Source organism: Pyrus communis, chromosome 7 (assembly GCF_041283825.1).
Source record: "Pyrus communis isolate YQ-2024b chromosome 7, ASM4128382v1, whole genome shotgun sequence".
In the NCBI taxonomy this organism is placed as follows: Eukaryota; Viridiplantae; Streptophyta; class Magnoliopsida; order Rosales; family Rosaceae; genus Pyrus; species Pyrus communis.
Genome location: NC_142571.1, coordinates 25317328 through 25336650, shown reverse-complemented (window position 1 = coordinate 25336650; position 19323 = coordinate 25317328). Strand labels below are relative to the sequence as shown.

The 19323-nt window shown below is 37.6% G+C and overlaps 3 protein-coding genes and 1 non-coding gene across 4 annotated transcripts; 2 read left to right on the top strand and 2 right to left on the bottom strand.

Annotated features, from left to right (window-relative positions):
- Positions 1-6054: 6054 nt before the first annotated feature.
- LOC137733443 (large ribosomal subunit protein eL33w) lies at positions 6055-8056 on the bottom strand. Its single transcript, XM_068472595.2, has 5 exons — positions 7909-8056; positions 7760-7795; positions 7376-7604; positions 7227-7278; positions 6055-6307 (listed from the first exon to the last, which is right to left on the bottom strand). The coding sequence occupies exons 1-4, from the start codon at positions 7938-7940 to the stop codon at positions 7237-7239; spliced, it is 339 nt and encodes a 112-aa protein (XP_068328696.2). The 5' UTR covers positions 7941-8056; the 3' UTR covers positions 6055-6307; positions 7227-7236.
- A 1289-nt stretch (positions 8057-9345) lies between these two features.
- LOC137733294 (O-fucosyltransferase 28-like) lies at positions 9346-11932 on the top strand. The gene is given in 7 exon segments (XM_088697764.1): positions 9346-9855; positions 9948-10018; positions 10120-10208; positions 10291-10423; positions 10504-10733; positions 10822-11298; positions 11503-11932. Coding segments are annotated over 7 exon segments (1734 nt in total). The 5' UTR covers positions 9346-9368; the 3' UTR covers positions 11750-11932.
- Positions 11933-12314: 382 nt separating this feature from the next.
- LOC137733918 (uncharacterized) lies at positions 12315-14838 on the top strand. Its single transcript, XR_015964107.1, has 3 exons — positions 12315-12451; positions 13414-13662; positions 14643-14838. It is a non-coding gene; the product is annotated as an uncharacterized LOC137733918 (transcript).
- A 175-nt stretch (positions 14839-15013) lies between these two features.
- LOC137733917 (proline transporter 1) lies at positions 15014-17819 on the bottom strand. Its single transcript, XM_068473134.2, has 7 exons — positions 17260-17819; positions 16659-16883; positions 16446-16540; positions 16150-16339; positions 15940-16064; positions 15609-15824; positions 15014-15524 (listed from the first exon to the last, which is right to left on the bottom strand). Exons 1-7 carry the CDS (start codon positions 17351-17353, stop codon positions 15147-15149), a joined length of 1323 nt encoding a protein of 440 aa, XP_068329235.2. The 5' UTR covers positions 17354-17819; the 3' UTR covers positions 15014-15146.
- Positions 17820-19323: the final 1504 nt, after the last annotated feature.

Sequence of the window (19323 nt, the reverse complement as noted above, 5' to 3'; positions counted from 1 at the left end):
TTCATGTTTACAAAAGGTTTGACATAAAAATATATAACATGAGTGAACATAGGATTAAGAAGAAAGAACCCTTGAAGCAAAACTGATGTCGAAATCCCTTGAGAGTTGCCTTCGGTGTTGGTGCTCCAAGTGTGTTGTAAATGAAGGTGGAACGGCTAAGGTTGAATGGTTTCTGCGAATGGGAGAGTGTATGGAATGGAATGAAGCCGAGAAGAGATTGTGTAGAAATGGAAGGGGATTTGCGGCAAAAGGGAAAGATTGGATGTGTTTGTGGTGTCTTGTGTATGAAAATGAGATGTGTTTTTTGTGTATGAATGCATGGGTTTTTATAGGGGGAATGGGAGAATAAGTGGGTGATTGTTTAAGAGTGAATGTGGTTGTTATGATTGAGAGTGCATGTGGATGAAATAATTATGGAAAAAGAGCTAGGTTGTTGGTGTGTGAATGCATGTGTTGAATGATTAGAGTGCATGTGGGTGAATATGTGGTTGAAATGATGAAGTAGGAAGGTGGAAATGCATGTGTTGAATTGGTGGTGCAATGATGAAAGAGTAAGTGCATGTGTGTGTGAATGGTGGTGCAATGATGAAAGAGTAAGTGCATGTGTGTGTGAATGCATGTGGCTAAGGGTTGTTGATTGGGCTAGAGGTTTTGCATGGCTCAAAGGATTGTTTGATTGGGCTAGGCCCTTTGTTTTATGTCCAAAGTGCATACAAGGCTTTCAAATTCGTCCAACACTTTGGCTCCAAGCATATGCTATCCATTCCAAGCCCAATTTTGCTCCAAAATGCTCCAAAATGCATCTTTTTGCTTCCTTAGCCATATGAACCTAAAAACACACGAAAATGGCTTAAACTACTAAAACAACTATGAATTAACAACATAGATGCACGAAAACAAGCTAAGTAAGTCGCCTAATTATGCTCCTATCAAGGTGCATTCATGTAAAGAAAATTGTTAATCTCTCACTTTCGGGAGAGTGAGTGTGGCTTCCATGGATTATTTTGATGCCCTAAACCTTCAGAGGGTGTTATGCTAATGGACTAATCCTGTGGGATGGTCTATGTGGTATAGTTGTAGAAATGGACACTCCTAAATTGAGAAGAATTAGGAGTGAATGGCATTGTGCAATGCCTTGGGTTTCGATCCCTTAAACCTCTGGAGGCCTACACAAACGGATTTGTACCCATAATCCGTAAGGAGGTACTTGTGATCCATGTGGTGTAGAAAGAAAATGGATACTCTCGTTATCTTATCTGGAATTGTGGATAAAGGTGCGGTAATCGACTGCGATACCGGTCATGAGGTTGGATTATTTATACTCGAATTCTGAGAAATAATTATGGTAATGTCATTGTATAACCAATGATGTTTATATGCATTGCCAATGATTACTGCTGGAGATTCCAATATTTATAAAGACCAGGATCATTTTTTTTCAAACAGGGAATGTAATCATAGAGTGGGGTTTTGATTTGTTTAAAATAAATAGGGTTTAGGAGGTTCGAATGTGAAACATCTTTCACTATTTAATAGTCAAAAATCTCGGGGACGAGATCTATTTTAAGAGGGGAAGAATGTGAAACCCTGAAATTATTAAGTGTTTCAAAGTAGTAGTTATTTCGGATGCCTAAGATACCAGGAAAAAAAACTTTTATTTTGATTGAGATCAGTTAATCCGAAAGTAATAGTATCTTTCGAAATAATTTTTAGAGTTTGGAAGACGAATAAATGGGTGACATGTTCCTGCACAAAAGGTTGAGCTAGCCATGTGGCAAATTGATAGCTAGCCAACTAAGGGTGTTAGTCTTGTTTGTGGTTGACATGTGGTCACACCTGTAGAATTTTGATTGGACCACAAAGAAAAAGAGAATAAAAAGAAGAGGAAATCACCCATTGTTTCCCTAGTGGGGAGACCCGAAGAGAAAGAGGTAAAAAAAAAAAAAAAAAAGGAAACCGAGGGAACTTTGCATCCTTCCAACATTTTCACTGTATTTTCATAATTTGAATTAAGTCAGATTATAGTCAAATTTTCACCTCAATGATTGGGAAGTTGAATCCAAGTATATGAGGGTGCAGATCAATTTAGAGAAGGGATTCGTGAGATGTACGTGAAATCGAGTGGTGATTTTCGAACCAAGCATATTTGACTCGCATGTTCAATAAGTCGATTTTCGATTCATTCCCGGCCTACCATGTCACATCCTAATCTCGACTCCGCCGTAGCACGATATTGTCCGCTTTGGGCTCTGGCCACGCCCTCACGATTTTGTTTTTGGGAACTCACACAAGAACTTCCCAGTGGGTCACCTATCCTGAGATTTTCTTGTGTGAGTTCTCAGAAACAAAACGTGAGGGCGTGGCCGGGGTTCAAAGCTGACAATATCGTGTTACGGCGGAGTCAAGACTGGGATGTGACAGAATGGAATCAGAACCACTCTGCCGTGTAATGCGAGTGTGCCAACGAGGACGTCGAGCCCCTAAGAGGGGTGGATTGTAACATCCCACGTTGACCAATGGAGAGGTGTGATGTGTCTTATATGTACATGCCCACCTCCTATAGCACGAGGCCTTTTGGGGACTCATTAGCTTCGGGTTTCATCGAAACTCTGAAGTTAAGCGAGTTTGGATGAGAGCATTCCCATGATGGGTGACCCACTGGGAAGTTATTGTGTAAGTTCCCAGAAACAAAATTGTGAGGCTGTGGCCAGGGCCCAAAGCGAACAATATCGTGCTACGGCGGAGTCGAGATTGGGATGTGAGCCACGCCATCACGGTTTTGTTTCTAGGAACTCACACGAGAATTTCCCAGTGGGTCACCCATCTTAGGAATGCTCTCGCCCGAACTCGCTTAACTTCAGAGTTTCAATGGAACTCGAAGCCCGTAAGTTCCCAAAAGGCCTCGTGCTATAGTGAGGGGAACATGTAAATAGAAGGCACATCACCCCCTCTCTATTGGTCGATGTGGGATGTTACATATCAACCTATTCATCATTCCGCATCATTTTCAAAGAACTATTTGTCAAACTCGTTTCAGTTTCTTTTTATTTATTTTAGTTTTATTCGCGGACTGGGTGCAGAATCAATTCTTTCAGTGATTCCGAGTCCGGGGCGTGACAACATGATTGGTTGAAAATCTTATCGAAATCTTAGCTAAATTATTGTAAATAGATAGTGACATGTGGCACATCGGGATTGGTTAAAAATCGTATCAGAAATTTATCCACAAAATAGTATGCTCGAATAATGACACGTGGCGTGACAAGATTGGTTGAAAATTTGATTGAAGTTTTGGCTAAATTATTGTAAACAGATAGTGACACGTGGGTGTCGGGATTGGTTGAAAATATTATTGGAAATCTATCCACAAAATAGTATGTTCGGATAATGACACGTGGCATGACAAAATTAGTTAAAAATCCTATCCAAAATTAAATTTTTTTTTTAATTTTATAAAAAAAAAATTAATAATATTTAAATGGACTGGGTGCCAGCACATTTTTTAGGGTGGAGATGCATTTGTTCTAGCGCATTTTTAAGGGATGGAGATGCATTTGGCCAATTATTGTTCATTATGGTCAATCACTATTCATTTGAGTGGATTAAATGGGTTGGGTGCCAGCGCATTTTTAGGGATGGACTTCATCAGCTAACAAAGAGTGAAAGTCATTTACAAAGTATAACTTGTGTTTAAATCGAATGGATTGTTATGTATGGTAAAAAGATGCCATATTTGACTAATATGACGTGTTTAGGAATTTAATCACATTCAAAGCATCACACACAACGCAAGTGGCCCTTTACTACAGTGGTAATAAGGTGTTGAGTCATTACATAACAACGTAAATTCAAACCCCGTCAATAGCTAATCTAACATCTAATCTAATAAACTTTATATTTCAACAAGAAACAAAGCATCACACACAACATACGCTAAAATATTCCAAAAATTTATATAGAAAAGGAATTAGATAAATAGTTGAGACAATGTACCGTAAACATAAAAGATATGTTAAAACTTGAATCGAACAGAAAAGTAAAGTACATGTAGTTTTTCTTTTCTACCTCATTTTTACTAGTCTTGACTCTTAATATTTCTTATTGCTTAAGTAAATTTTGTTTTGGTCTATTAAGCGAATTAAGTATTAGCAGCCTATCTTAAGAAAAGCCAGAAGAGGTTAAGGAAGAGATTACCATAAATTTAGGCCATGTGAAAGTGCTGGAAAGACGGGTCTTATGCAAGGACAAAGCATTAAAAATCCGCTGCACGATCCAAAATCCAGACGCAAGTGATGCCAAACTTTAGGATGTATGTGCACAATTTAAAAGAGCGTTTTATCTTTGCAGCTAAAATATTTGCGTCTGAATCTTTCTCCATCAATATTTCTTACTCATATGATAAAATAAAATAAAAATAAAAAACTAATGAAAATGGTTTGAAAACTTTAAGTTTTAACGATAAGGACAAAATAAAGGGTAAAGTGAATAGTATCATGATTGATTTTTTAGTGTAAAAATGTGATTTTTCGTTAAAGTAAACAGTACCGTGAGCTTTTCGTTAAAATTTCTTAAAAAAAAAAAGAAATACAAATTTGAATCAATAAAATACTGTCACATCATTTCTTGAAATCAATAGAGAAGACTAAACAAGGTTAAAAGTTTAAGGAGAGGATCCTTGTTGGATCCTCTTTGTGCTCGAAGATTCTTCAATCACAGCCGTTCATCATATATTATGTAATCAATTTTCGTCAGATACTATTTATATTTAATTTTAAATAAAAAAATTTATAATAATTTACAATAAACGAATGTAATTTAAGAATCTTGACGAAGAATATTTAGCGAGAATCCTCACTCAAAAGTTTAAAGTAGGTGAGGTTAGTCGCATTGCGATTGTGGGGGCCATTTCACTGAAAAACTGAGCAGAATTTTGGTGGCTTGCCGAACTTTGAAATTTATTGTGCCCTAGCCTCTAGGGCTGCAGTTAATGTTGTAAAACCATCTACTGATTTGCCATTTGGTCTCAGCCTGCCCACTTCACATTCTTCCAAGAAAAATGGGATTAGCGTGCCCAATTTATATGTTTTAGTCAAACTCAGTCTTCAATCCACCCTGTTTGTCTGCTGACTTCGTCCATGCCACGAGAACTTATGTCTAACCTATGGGGGCCAACTAATTCAATTTTTCTTGAAGAACTTGTAGAATTAACGTCGATACATATTTAATTGTTGAATAAAATTTGACAGTTAGGTGAGCCAGCAAATGCTTGTAAATACTAAAGTCTATTCAAATATGTACATGCACTTGGGGTCCGTTTGTTGGGTTGAATATAATTGAACTTAGGGATGAGATTGGATTGGCAGAAATTTGTTAAGTTTTGTAAGACATGATTTGTAAAACATTCGTCCAGCTCACAGTGTGACATAACAAACAATGTACTGGACTCCAGTCTATTTTAATTGGCCACGAACTATCTCAATCATCCCACCAAACAGGCCCGAATGTCTATAGATACCTTAACCACAACTTATTAGCATGTCAAAATCATGATTACGTATGAGAGTGAGTAGTTTGATGGGGTAACTTAGGACATGGATCACGAGCTAAAAAGTAAATGTGAAAGCTTAAACCTTACAATTTGGATCATGTGGGTTGTGAATGTGAGAAGCATAGTTCATGCATGTCCGTATCTTGTAGTTTAAAACAACTTTTACATCACATGCCACTTACTTACAAACGAAGGCAAAGCAAATCTACACTCTTGACGCTTCGCATCCGCGAATGCCATTTTCACAACAATTGGTTTGTAACTACAAAACCAAGGCAAATATGACCCCCATAGCAAGTTAAATCACCACAACTTTTTTGCCTTTCCTTTCAAGGCGGACTTTTATCCTTCGGAGGTTTTTTTCATTCGTTTGAGGAAATACGCACAAATAGAACCGATGGGATCCGACAACTCCCACCGATACTGAAACAAACAAAACAACCCGAAAAAGCAAATCAAAATTTCAACAAGAGCGACCAAAAACGAAGACTAACTCCCAACCAGTCTACAGACAAAGAATCATCTGTTACCTTTAACTTGAATATACCGATTCATGTTCTTAACTGATGTAATTTAAGAAAAAATAGCCAACAAGACTTCATTCAAAAGTAATTAGTAAAGGAGTATTAAACAATGTTCTACCATCCGAACAAACAAAACTGACTCGGCTTAAAACAAATACATCTAACTTCGCTCATAAAAACGTGAAAGTAGACCCCTTCAAGTGTCCGATCTCTATCATCTAGAAGTCCAGAGCAACTGCAAGGAAGAAATGGGCATGAGATTAGACCAGGGTAAGAAGTATATATTACAGAAGCAATAAGAACAACGGAATAAATAACACTAAAAAAAAAAAAAAAAAACTGAGCACATAGTTGCACAAATAGTCATATGAAGATTGATGTGACATGCATCATGAATACAAGACATTAAAACATTGAGCATTATGAACTTCAAAATGGAGCTCGAAACAAAAAAAGCGAAGTATGTACTACTGCCAACTAAACTTCTTGGACCTCCTCTAAAATTACAAACATTGAGCATTATGATCGAATACCCTGCATAATTCTGATTACAAAGCAAAACTTTCACTGTGGACAAATAAGTTTGTAATCCCAATATAAGCTCATATACCAGAATTTTTATCCCATCGAGACAAGAAATAGATGATAATTAAAAAAATGCCGTAAAAAGGCCCAATGGAAGAAACCCAAAAGATAACTGTATAGTTGTGCGATGTATCAAATATCAGTCAACATTTGGAATGCAAACAATAAAAAAGTTCAGAATGAACGGAAATAACATACGAAGGGAGTACTTGCTTGGCCATGTAAAAATGAAGGTACCATAGCCGGAAGTTCACAAATAACAATTAAAACAGCCATTAAACAAAAGTGTAAATCTTTATTGGAGTATTCGAAACGATCCTTAAGATAACAATGCACTCCCTACAGTACACCACACAAGCACATTGCCACAAAAACACACGCCTGATTGTCTAACAAAGGTAAAAGGCTCATGCTGAAGTTGCATATCGAACCACATTGTACGAGCAAAATCCACAACAATAAACTGAAACTTTTACAAATAAACATCCATGCCCTGCGCAACAAATACGTACTCCATATAAATAACAGTGAACCAAGACAATTAAGCAAAGTGAGTTAAAAAAAAGTACCTTAAAAGGCTTAGATATTGCTGGGGTAGATGAACACCCTAACCCGAGCACCCTGCAAAGAAACACAAACGAGCTCAATCAAAAACCGATTACAACAAAAAGAAAAAACAGCATACATAGTACACAATAATTCTAATAAAACACAATACCATGGACTTGGGGGGCAAGTTGGAAGTGAACTTAGCACGAACGACGCCACTGTTACCATGAGGCCTCGATACCTTGCCCCAAATGCAGCGGTAGTGGCTGCCATTGGTCTTCACCTTGGCCTTGTAGATATAGGCCAACCGCTTCCCGGCATACCACGCCACCTCCTCTTTGGTGTTCACTCCCTCAATCTGAATCAGAGAGGTGTTCGGGTACTGGTTCGACTTAGATCTAACCCAATAACAATCAGAAACTCAAAACCCTAGCCCCCATTTAGCTCAAAACACCAAAAAAATTTTTTAAAAAAAATCTCCATTTCATTGATTTTATCAGTAGAAGATTAATTGCAGAAAGAAACACACAACAAAATCAATAAAATTAATTACCTCTTGTATCCGAGAACGGTGCCCCTGACGTAGAGTCTGATGTATGAGAAATTACAGTGAGCAAAAGATTAGAAATCTGAAAACATCTAATCGCATTAACATTCTCAAAAATTAGGGTTTTGGGTTTGGGAAGAAATGGATCAGCTTACCTAATTCGCTCTCCTTGGCGTCCCTTTACCATTTTTGCGATTGGGGTTTATGTGTGTACAGCGAGAATCACAGACGCCTGCGAAGGAGAAGCACTAAAACCCTAATTTGGTTGGGGGAAATGATTATGGTATTTATATAAAATGGGTTTGAAGTTGTATGTGGGCCTAGTGTAAATTATCAGAAGGCCCAAAGGTTGAGATTTGCCTTAATTTATGTTCATTTTGTTGGGAAGAGATATTTCTTTAACTTTTGCTCTTTAGCTTTTACTAATACTACAGCCTAGTATGATTCATCTTTATATGTATTTGAAAGGTTATAGGTTTGACTCTTACATGTGGCTGATTCAAAATCTAATTATGATTGGTTTATCGAGTGCCTCTCAATATCATTGCATATATACAAAATTAAAAAGAGAGTTGTACGTGAGTGAACCATAGTTGATCACAATCAAAGATCTTCTTAGGTTTATGCTGACTGTCAAGTCTAGTATTCCTATACAGAAGAAGTCATTGATGGCTACTGCTGCATTTTCATCATCCATTGCAAAACTTGTAGCCAGAGTAGCCTCCTCCTCATATTCAGAAGTGCCACAGCTTCCTTTCCTAATTCCAATCGCGCAAAAAAAAAAAAAAGGTAGAAAAAAAATAGAAATTTAGCATTGTCACATAAGTTTTCAAATTAATATTTGATATTAACATTTTGATATCTCCATTGGAGATGCTATTAGGCATTGTTTGAGATCCTCTTGAATATTAAGTAATTTAACTACATTTATCATTTTTTAAAACAAAATATAAGATTATGCCTTTGTTCTCTTAATGTTTTGGTTTGCTTGTACAAAATGTGTGGTGCATTGCATGCTTAATTTTTATTTATATCCTAGTCTCTTGTCACATGCTTACACATGTGACAATTGACATTTATATGTAAAATTTAAAAAGTTTTTTTTTTATGTTAAAAAAAATGATTTAGGAAATTAAGTATATTTATTTATATATATTTTATAAAAAAATATTCAAAATGAAAATTGAAGTCCATAATCCATTTTGACATTTATTTTCTTAAGTTATAAATTTATTGTGTTGAATTACTCACGCCTTCTAAATTAATTGTCATTTTTGGAATTTTTGAGGGACCATTTGTGGTATTTTAATTTTTAATTTTTTTTGAAATTTTAGAGTGCTTCCTTTATATATAAAGAAGAAATTATTTAGTTTTACATTACCAACACGAATTAAAAATAAAAATAAAAAATAAAAAATCACAAACACAGAGCTTCATCCGCCTTATAATTCGTTCCCACTTATTTTCCAACGGCATTAAAATTTTACAAACAAAAAAGCAATTAATCAAACATGGACGTTACTTCCTCCCACTAACCCCCCCTCAATCCAATCCCACCTCCCATTTCCTTCTCTGTCTTTACATTACTTTGCCTTTCCTCTGTTTCTCTCTTCCTATGTCAAAATCCACTAATGATCACAACTCATGCGCTAGGTCGAGGCGGCGACATTTCGAGTCCACAGAGGAGCAACCGGACCCTTTCGTCAAGCCCCACGATGCCAGCGTTCACGCCGTGTTTATTCGCCGCCGGGTGCGAAAGTTGTCCGAATTCTCAAGTGGGTGGTGGTGCAGATGGACTTCAATGGTTTTGATGGGTTTGGCCTTTTTGTCAATGTTGGCCAAGTTTGCCTTGCTGAACATGTTTCCAGAGTTGAGGGTGATAGAGAAAATAGGTTTGATTCGGCCTTCGCTGCTCGAAAAATCCAGGTCAGATTGTTATTTTTTACTGCATTATCCAATAAAATTGTAGGATTTATTCTCTTCCACCTGAAATTATGATCCCATCTTGTATTTGATTTCTGCTAGTCAGACTCTTGATATTTGGACGCCACCAGAGAGTTATAATTACTACCAATGCATAACTCGAGCGAAGAAGGAACTTCGTACGTCTCAAAAGTTTTCTTCCGCAACAAGTTAGCTAATCATTACCATGAATGTACAATTTTGATCAAGTTACAAGTTTGGTTTCTTGCAGTGAACGGAACAACCACAAACGGCTATCTCTTGGTTCGTTCCAATGGCGGATTAAATCAAATGAAGCTCGGGGTATGCAACTAATTGAGCTAAGCTTCTGTGTTTTTGGATTTGCCTATTGAGTGTATAGTTATTTTTCTTAAAGGCTTCTTATGAACAAATTGAAATTGTAGATAACTGATATGGTAGCAATAGCAAAACTTATGAATGCCACTCTTGTCCTCCCTTCTTTGGATCACCGATCCTTTTGGACTGACCCAAGGTTAGCGCCGTATTAACTTACTGAGTATTTCATTTTGTATAACATTCCTCTTTCTCTTTTAAATTTGACCTTTTTTTCTTAGTGACTTTAAAGACATTTTCGATTGGAAGAACTTCATGGAAGTTTTGAGAGACGATATCGTGATTGTTGAGTCTCTCCCACCGGAGTTTGCAGACGTGAAGCCCCACCTTAAGAATCCGGTGTCTTGGTCAAAGGTACGATCAACATTGTTAGTACCCTTTTCGACAAATTCAGTGGGATTTGAATCTAACAATGTGTAACAATTTGTGACCAGTCCAGTTACTATAGACTACAGATGATAACATTGTTGAAGAAGCACAAGGTCGTCAAATTTACCCTCACAAATTCCAGACTTGCTAATAATGTTGGTAGCTCGATCCAGAGGCTCCGTTGTCGTGCCCTTTATAAGGCACTAAAATTCGCAACTGAAATCGAAGAGCTTGGGATGAATTTGGTTGACAGATTAAAGAACAACGGTAGCAAATACATTGCTCTCCATCTAAGGTTTGTCTAATGAATTTTTAAAAATTGATGTTTAACATATTTCTTCTGTCTAAGAAAGGTTTCTAATCAGAATGTTACAATTGCTCAGATATGAAAAGGACATGCTTTCTTTCACAGGCTGCAGTCACAATCTCACCAAACATGAAGACAAAGAACTCAAAAGGATAAGAAGGCAGACGCCGCACTGGAAGAACAAAAAGATCAATGGCACGGAGCAGAGACTGTTAGGGCAATGTCCTATGACCCCAAGAGAGGTTACTCTTTTCCTTGAGGCAATAGGGTTTCCTTCGGATACGAAAATTTACATAGTTTCCGGTGAGATCTATGGGCAAGACGGGCTAACAACATTGCAAGCCAAATATCCGAATCTATTTTTCCACTCAAATTTAGCATCTGAAGAAGAGTTGCAACCTTACAAGGACAAGCTCAATCAGCTTGCTGCTTTGGACTATATTATAGCAGTTGAGAGTGACATTTTCATCTACTCGTATGAGGGAAACATGGCTAAAGCAGTCAAAGGCCACAGAAGATTTAACGGGTTTAGAAAAACAATCAGCCCTGATAAGTAAGCATGATTCTTTGCCGAATATTCTAAACTGACTCGAGCTCTATCTAACGAGAAAAACTTACCTATCACATGTTACATACCTCCGCCCAACATCTGTCTCGTCATATGGTGATGCGATGATAGAGAAAGAGAGGGAGGGGTATGTAACATGTTTTATTGGGAGTTTCGTATCTGACACACTGGATGTTACTTGCCTTGCAGACAAAGATTTGTGAAATTGATTGACAAGTTGGACAAGGGTGCGATATCTTGGAAAACATTCTCGTTGAGGGTTAAGAGGTTACACGAAAATCGGATCGGAGAACCGTACCCCAGAGTGCCAAGAAGTTTGCCTAGACTGGAGGAGAACTTTTATGCAAATCCATATCCAGGTTGCATTTGTGAAAAGCCCAAAGAGCCAGCCTCATCACTAGCTGGGAGAAATATGTTAAAAGGATTAGGGTTTTGAGAGTGGCTTTTAGCTGTAAATATTCATTCAAAATACATTTTTCTTTAGTTAATGTACACACAAAGTGTATCATGTTTGAAGACAATTGAAAATTTGGATTTAGCCATGTTTTCCCCTTTGTCCAATTATTGTATGTTACACCTTGAGCGGTTCTAATTATAAACCTAGAATAGGCGATTTTCACGCTCTCGTATTTTCCGTTTGCAGTTTTACCAGTTTCTCTTCTTTGATTTTCATTTTATTCATTAAATCACCAAATCACAAAAATAAGTGCGAGAATTGCAACATTGGAAATGAGAGTTCAAAATCGGCACCATAATCTTTTATTAGAAGACGATATTCTTAGTTACCGTAAATTTTGAGATATTCAAACTTAGATGTACAGGACGAACACAATTCAATTAGCAAACTGTCTTACATCCCTAAAACTTTACACACGGAAAACAAATGCAATGACAATTACTACAGGGCCCACTTTGATCTGGGCCCAAACATGGTGATCCAGCAAGAAGGCTCAAACAGCCCAAGATTAAATTAAACTTGCAACAAAATAATAATAAAATTTAAAAAAATTAAAGAAAAGGAGAAAAAAGAAGGGCACTTTCTTCTTTGTTCCTGGAGGCTTGGTTGTTGGAAGCCTTTCGCTTTAAGCCTTTTTCCACCGCCAAGACCCTCTCTCTGAGATCAGGTACCCGCATTCAGGTTAGTAACAAGGGTTTTCAATTTCTCATAACATTCATAATTCGCAAGCTAAATCTTCCTACTTTTCGTGTTTGCCATAGCTGGGTTATTCTTGGAACTCCAGATTCCATTGAAGCTTCCTGTTCCTGGGTTTAAGTTTATAAGTTTACAGCTTAAATCTCACATGGGTATTCTTTATTTTCACCTTTTATGCCTATATTTACATGTGTTTTGAGGTTTTACCTCACTATTTATGAGAGGATTCGATTTGCCAGGTTGCTTTTTTGTTTTTTTTTTTTTTCTTTTTTTTGAAGGGTGGGGTTGGGGGGGGGGGGGGGGGGGGGTAAAGGATTCTTTGGTTTTGCATATCCATTTCTGGAAGGGACATGTTTGGTATTTTGGGGTTGTTTTACTTTGAGAAATTGTGTATAATTCTCCTTAATTACTGGTGTTGCTGTGTTAGAATGCCACGACTTTTCATTTTCTGCAAATGGGATTTGTTTTGTGGGTGATTAGGCTGGTTATTGGACCTTAAACTAGTTTTCACCTTAGGAACGAATATCAGTAGCGTAACCGATAACTGATTGATCTAAGATCTGGTTAGTGTGAGTGCAAAATAGCCGATAACTGATTGATCTAAGTCCCAATCATTTCAAGAATTTCATGTATAGTTTAGGAAACTCAGAAAGCACGCAATTAGTGCTCTGCTGATGCGTGATTGGCCTACACGATCTAGAACTGATGTCTTGGGGGTTGCATTGAAACAAATCATCCCTGGATACTGTCCTGCCTGTTTGTGCTGAAACAAGTTACCCAAAAGTGCAAATGAATGTGTCTTTGAGATTATGGCAACTTCATTATACATGCGGAATTAATTTTTCACAGAACATTCTTTTGAATTCGGGCACAGTGGAGTTGCTGAACTGTTTTCCATTGTATCACTTACATATTAGCTCACATGACATGAATTCTTCACTTTTCAGATAAATGGGTTTGGGGACGCTACTTGAAGGCTTTCTGCTTCTTGCAAATGCATTAGCAATATTAAATGAAGACCGTTTCCTTGTGCCTAGGGGATGGAGCCTTTCAGAATTCTCAGTGGGCAAGACAAAATCAGTGAAGGGACAGATTATAGGTCTCATTTATGCAACACAGTACTTGAGAGTTCCTCTCGTACTACTCAATACTGTCTGCATCGTTCTAAAATTGATATCTGGATGATGCCAAATGAGGTAAGATATAGATCTATGCCGAAGGGATAATATCTTTTTTTTCTTGTTTGAGTTTGTTCGTGAAATATTGTAAGATAATTACGGAGTTCCTACCTTGCTCTTTTGTTTTCTTCTTCTGTTTTTCCTTGTATCACTTTGTCCAAACAAACTTACTCTTGAGCTTTCACTCTGGTGAGGTTTGTTTACAGCAGCGGTGATGTTTATATTTTAGCATTCTTATCCACACAGTTAATAGCTCCTGGTTGATGGAGTAGTAGCAGTTGATTTTGCATAACATTTTTTATGACATGCATGGCTTCACTCTACAACGATAAATGCAAACTGAGCAAGAGAAAATTTGTTATTTTACCTCTATATTTCGCACTGGAATATTGTTGAAACACGTAGGTTTAATGTTTTGATTTCTCTCTTTAGGAGAGTTTCTAGTTTGACTGCTCTCTATAGGAGAGTTGCTTCATTTAATTTTTGTTTTGGTGTGCTACATCTCTTTTGCATCTATGAGTGAAGGGGTGGAGCTGTTTTGATTTGCCAGATCTACTTCACTTGGTGTTTTGGGATTGTGGCGGTGATTAGATGATACGATTAGACCCTTGGGCATCGTTCTCCCCATCCCAATATATGATTTGAGTTTTTTGTTCTCACACGCGGTTTAACTGTTTTATTGATCTTTGTTATCTTGCGGTTCCCAATGAGCTCAGACGAGTGCTTGATGTCTACTTATTGCTTTGCGATTGTTGATGCTTTATTGTAATTAATCTATATCTAGTTTGTAAGGACCCTTTAGGGGCCGAGTTCTTCATGATATGTATTTGTAATGTCTTTTATTTCAATTAAAAAAAAAAAGTTTAGTAGCGAAGTAATTTAACGTCGAGACCTGAGCCTGACTTCATTCTTTTATATGCTTGATATAGAAACTGCTAATGTTCATGGTTTCATCCATTCTGAAACTTTTTTTTTTGGCTGATTTTGGACGGTTTCAGGTTAATTGATCCGAAGATTCATCGAATTGATATCGGGAATCTGCAAAATCGACTCTCGTTTCTTGGAAGGTTGAAGTATTAGGTTGAAGTATTGTATAAGGTCACTCAGGATCGCTCTCTGCCGTTGTGCGTATGATACCGGAAACATATATTTATTAATGCCAAATTGCACTAAGAGTTCCTATACTTTACCCAATTTTTCACTTTCGTCCCCATAATATTTTTTGTTACATTTTTGTCCATATAAATTTCGTTTTGTTTTTATTTTAGTCACATGTATCAGCTAATTGATTTACATTCGGTTTTTTGCACATCTCGTTTGGAAACCCAGGACGGACAAAAGTGAAAATTTACGTAAACTACGTAGACTATTAGTGTAAATCAGCCAACAAATTAACTATGCAAGCCTTGGAGAACAAAAGGCATCTAAATGCCAAAAGCAAATTTAATACAATTGAAGGATCGAATGGCAAAAAAAAAGAAAAAAAAGGGGAAGAAAATTAATCATAGATCAGCAAATACATGGTAAGTTTTGGAATCTACGGCTATGAGCCTCAAGGACGAAACGAAAGCTGCGACAGCCATAACGGCAAAGAAGCCGACATTCAGCCAATGCCAGCACTTCTGTGCAGAAGTCAGCTTCTCCTTCTTTGCCACCAAATACATGTGGTTTGCAAGGATAAATGTGAGGGGAAATGTGCTGATGGCTCCTGTGAGGCTCATGAAATCTCCGAGGAACGGCAGCAGAGCCGAAAGCAGCGTGTTAATCGCTAGGTAGCCGCCTCGAACGGTGATTCTGAATGTCAAGTTCTGAATTTTCAGTGGACTTCCTTTGATGCCGAACTTCGTATCCAGATATTCATACATTGGACTTGCAAATATCTGCAAATGCAGAAGCATAAAAGCTTGTTGGGTTAGTGCAGTTTGAGAGAGTGAAAGAGAGGGGTACAAAGGAAGAGGATTTACATGCAGAGCAATGACTGTTTGCAGGAAGGCAGCAACATTGGCCATTGCCTTCGCCCAGACCGGTCCGTTGACGTTGTTGAGCAGATAAGATGATGTGTTATTTCCATATGCCCAATATCCTATAAAACAGACGGCATACAACGGCACAACACCGGCGGTGAACTGAAAGTACAGAGCTTTCATCATGTTGTCAACCACTGGCTTCCTCACTGTAGCCTGTCACATAATCACAGCCTACAAAAGTGAGTGTGGAAAGCCTTACATTGAGGGACAATTGTGGTTTTCATGTCAGCATTCTTGCAAAAACTTGAACGATTGAAGGTTTTGGTACCTGTATCTCTGGTAGCATTCCCGTGTTGAACGCAAAAACAAGGCTAGCAGCCGCTCCAATTGTAGTAAATATTCTGCTTATTGGTGTCCCTGGGATGTCGTAACTCCTGGCCGGTGCTTGAAGTCCTAGAACAACATAGCTGTTGTTAACGCAAATCCAACAGTACAAAGTTCTTAAAAATTCCAAAAAAGAATCTGAGATGATCCTTACCGTCTTTAAGCGACAGGACAAATGCTATAACAATATACATCAAGCTGAAGACTGTTGAAAACCCCAGCCAAATCCTCAGAGCTGACAAATGCGGTATCCCTATCGCAAATATGGCGCACACAAAGCCGGAAATGGCAATAAAATGTGGTAGCTTCATGGTATGGTCATCCCTAAACAGAACATACGCAGCCTGCATGCGTAGTGAACGACTACAAGTTTTAGGAAAATGAGACATTAATCTGTTCATATATGCACAGAGACGATCCGATTGGAGTTAAATTGCAATGTGCTCTCACCTTGAGTGCCTGACCGGCCAAAATGATATATCCAGTGTTAATCATGAAAAGATTGACATATTGCAATCCCCATGTCAGAGAGTAAGCTTTCTTGCCTGCAACCAAATAGCCCCATCGGGGATCAACACAGCCATGAAAGAAGACATCAGAAAGGTAAATTCAACAAACGAATGGCAATCAATTCTTCGATATTGGCATCCTTTTCACACGTACCGTATATAAATCCAGCAAGGTCTCTGTATCTGATGTGCCTAACCCCTCCATACTCATGGAGCTTGGCAATGAGAGCATTTGCAGAGAGTGACATTGCAGTGGCTATAATTAAACCGATTACACCGCCGGTCCAACCAAGAGGAATCATGACATTTCCGGAGTATCCCAGCACATACGCACTGTTGATACCGGTGGTGAGGACGAATCCCACTTGAAACCATGAATCTGTGGAAACCAAAGATGTTACCAATAACACAATTCACAATGCTATTCGAAATCATTCCGAATTCATTCATTACGCATTCCGAAGACTATAACTTCATGAATTGCTATCCGGAACCAAAAATTGAAACTTTTTAGGAACCACATGAACAAAATTAGAAGAAAAAATGATTCTTTTCCTCAGTTCCAGAGGAAAACATTGCATGAAACCAATTCTGAATTCAAAAACATTCTTGGGTTTTGGAAAACAATTGAAAAAACAATCATTTCATTCATCCAATGATCGAATTGTGGTAACAGAACAATCAAAATTATATAGAAAAACAAACCCAGATAAAATAACATAAATTAAAATTAAGAAAAAAGAAAATGAAAGAACCTGTGCTAATCTGATGAGCGGTTTCTGGGATTTCGGTACTTTCTTCATCAAAAACCTTCTTAGAACCAGAATAAGCTTCACTGGTAGCATCCATAGTCGACTCTCGATGATGTCCTTGCCCCGCCAGGAGCCACTCGGTTGTGGTTATCTCTTCCCCTTCCCCTGCCTCCGCCTCCTCCTCTGCTTCCGAGATGCAAGTAACAGCCAGCGTACCCCTACCCTTCACTTCCTCTCCCCTTTTTATAGCTGCCTCAGCTCAATTCAAGCATTCAATTCCGTTTCAGCCAGCAAAAAGACTCACCCAATTTAGAAAATTAATTAAATTTTAAATCTTTTCAACGAATTATTCTTTTCGAAAATTTAATTAAATTCGAAATATTTTTGTGTAATTTCGCTTTCTTCATCTCCCTCCAGAATTCTTCGCCGCCCGCATCGATCTGGGCCGCTGCTTTGTTGGAGGCGCGCGCGCGGGGGTCAGATCCGTTGAGCATCCGAAGGTGTCTTATATATGCTCGCCGCGTGGGGGTTCGTTAAGATTTCGTTTTCCAGCTGCTTTCTCCGTGGGAGAGCGTCACCGTTTTGACCACTTACAGTGCGCAGTCATTCTGGTTTGTCCCCATTTTGGGATCGCACGCACGAGAAAGTGCCACGTAAGTCGTGGACTTTTGGAGCCGTTAGATTTCGTTGATGTTTTGGTGTAAATGATCGTATTTACTTTAATAATTGTGGGTTAATGCTAAGAAAACTATTTAACTTAAAATATATTCTCGATGGTTATGTTACGGAAACCAATTCTTTAGATCAAATTATGGGTTTTTTCATTTGTAGGTTAGTTATAGGAATTTATATAAAATGCGTTTACTGTCATATTGCGTTTTAATCAAATAACGGAATGATATGTTAAGATTAATAGATACAAAACGTTATATTATTATACTGGAATATCATGACCGTGAACTTATTTCATGTAAGTGATTCTTCGACGGTGGAGACATAACTTTATTACTATAATTGCACACATTACATTTCTCAAGATGGTAGAGACATAACTTTATTACTAAAATTGACACATTAACACATTACAATGGGGGAGGTAAGCCTTGACCCTATTGTTTGAATCAAACTTGAGCATAACCGTGGACGACGTGTATGAGAGAGATGAGCCTATGTCAGCTGTGTATGGGATTATTAGATCAACAGAGATGTGTCATATTATTTGATCCTTAGAGAAAATACCCAAGGTAGGGTTGATTTGATCCTTTGAGAGTTACTGTACAGAGAGAAATTCTTATTAAATTAGAAGAAAATTTAGGGTAAGAATCCAACCATATAAGATTATGATTACATTACCTAATAAGATATCTTAATTTCACTGCATCAAAATGATAGTTATAATAACATTACATGACCATTAAATACTTACGACATGTTCAAAAAGTACGCTACCAAATTTACGATACATTATAAGTTGTAACTCATTATTATTATTATTATTATTTGAGAAGATACGATAGCAGTTTTATTCATAACTAAAGAAAGCATACAATTATAAATAAAGACATCTTGTATACATTTCGGGGGGACCTCAAACCAACAACTAGTAAAATTGGAACTAAGGACCAACTTGACCAATTTATACGCCACAAAATTGATGAATCTAAGGACATGAGTGACTCTAGTAGAAGCAAAATCCCGAAGCCTGGTCTTGATGTCCTCGATCAGTAAGCCGGGATCAGAGGGATCACTGTTGAGGCTTCCAATTGCTTGCACCACCTGCAGTGCATCACATTCCAAAATCACTTGTAATTATTATGACTAAGATATGCGATACATTGTAAAACATGGCCATATATTTATTCATACAGTCCAATAATTTGAGGCCCCTTTAGGAAGAATCTCTCTAAGATTTTTATATTTGTTTTCCTTTATCCTAACATTTCTTAAATTGATGGGCCACCAACCCAACCATCTTTTTTGACATGTCGACAAGTTTAGTATGATATTTCAAATCGTTCACGTAAGAACTGATTGGAAATCGTTTTCATTCAACTGTTTAGCTGTGGA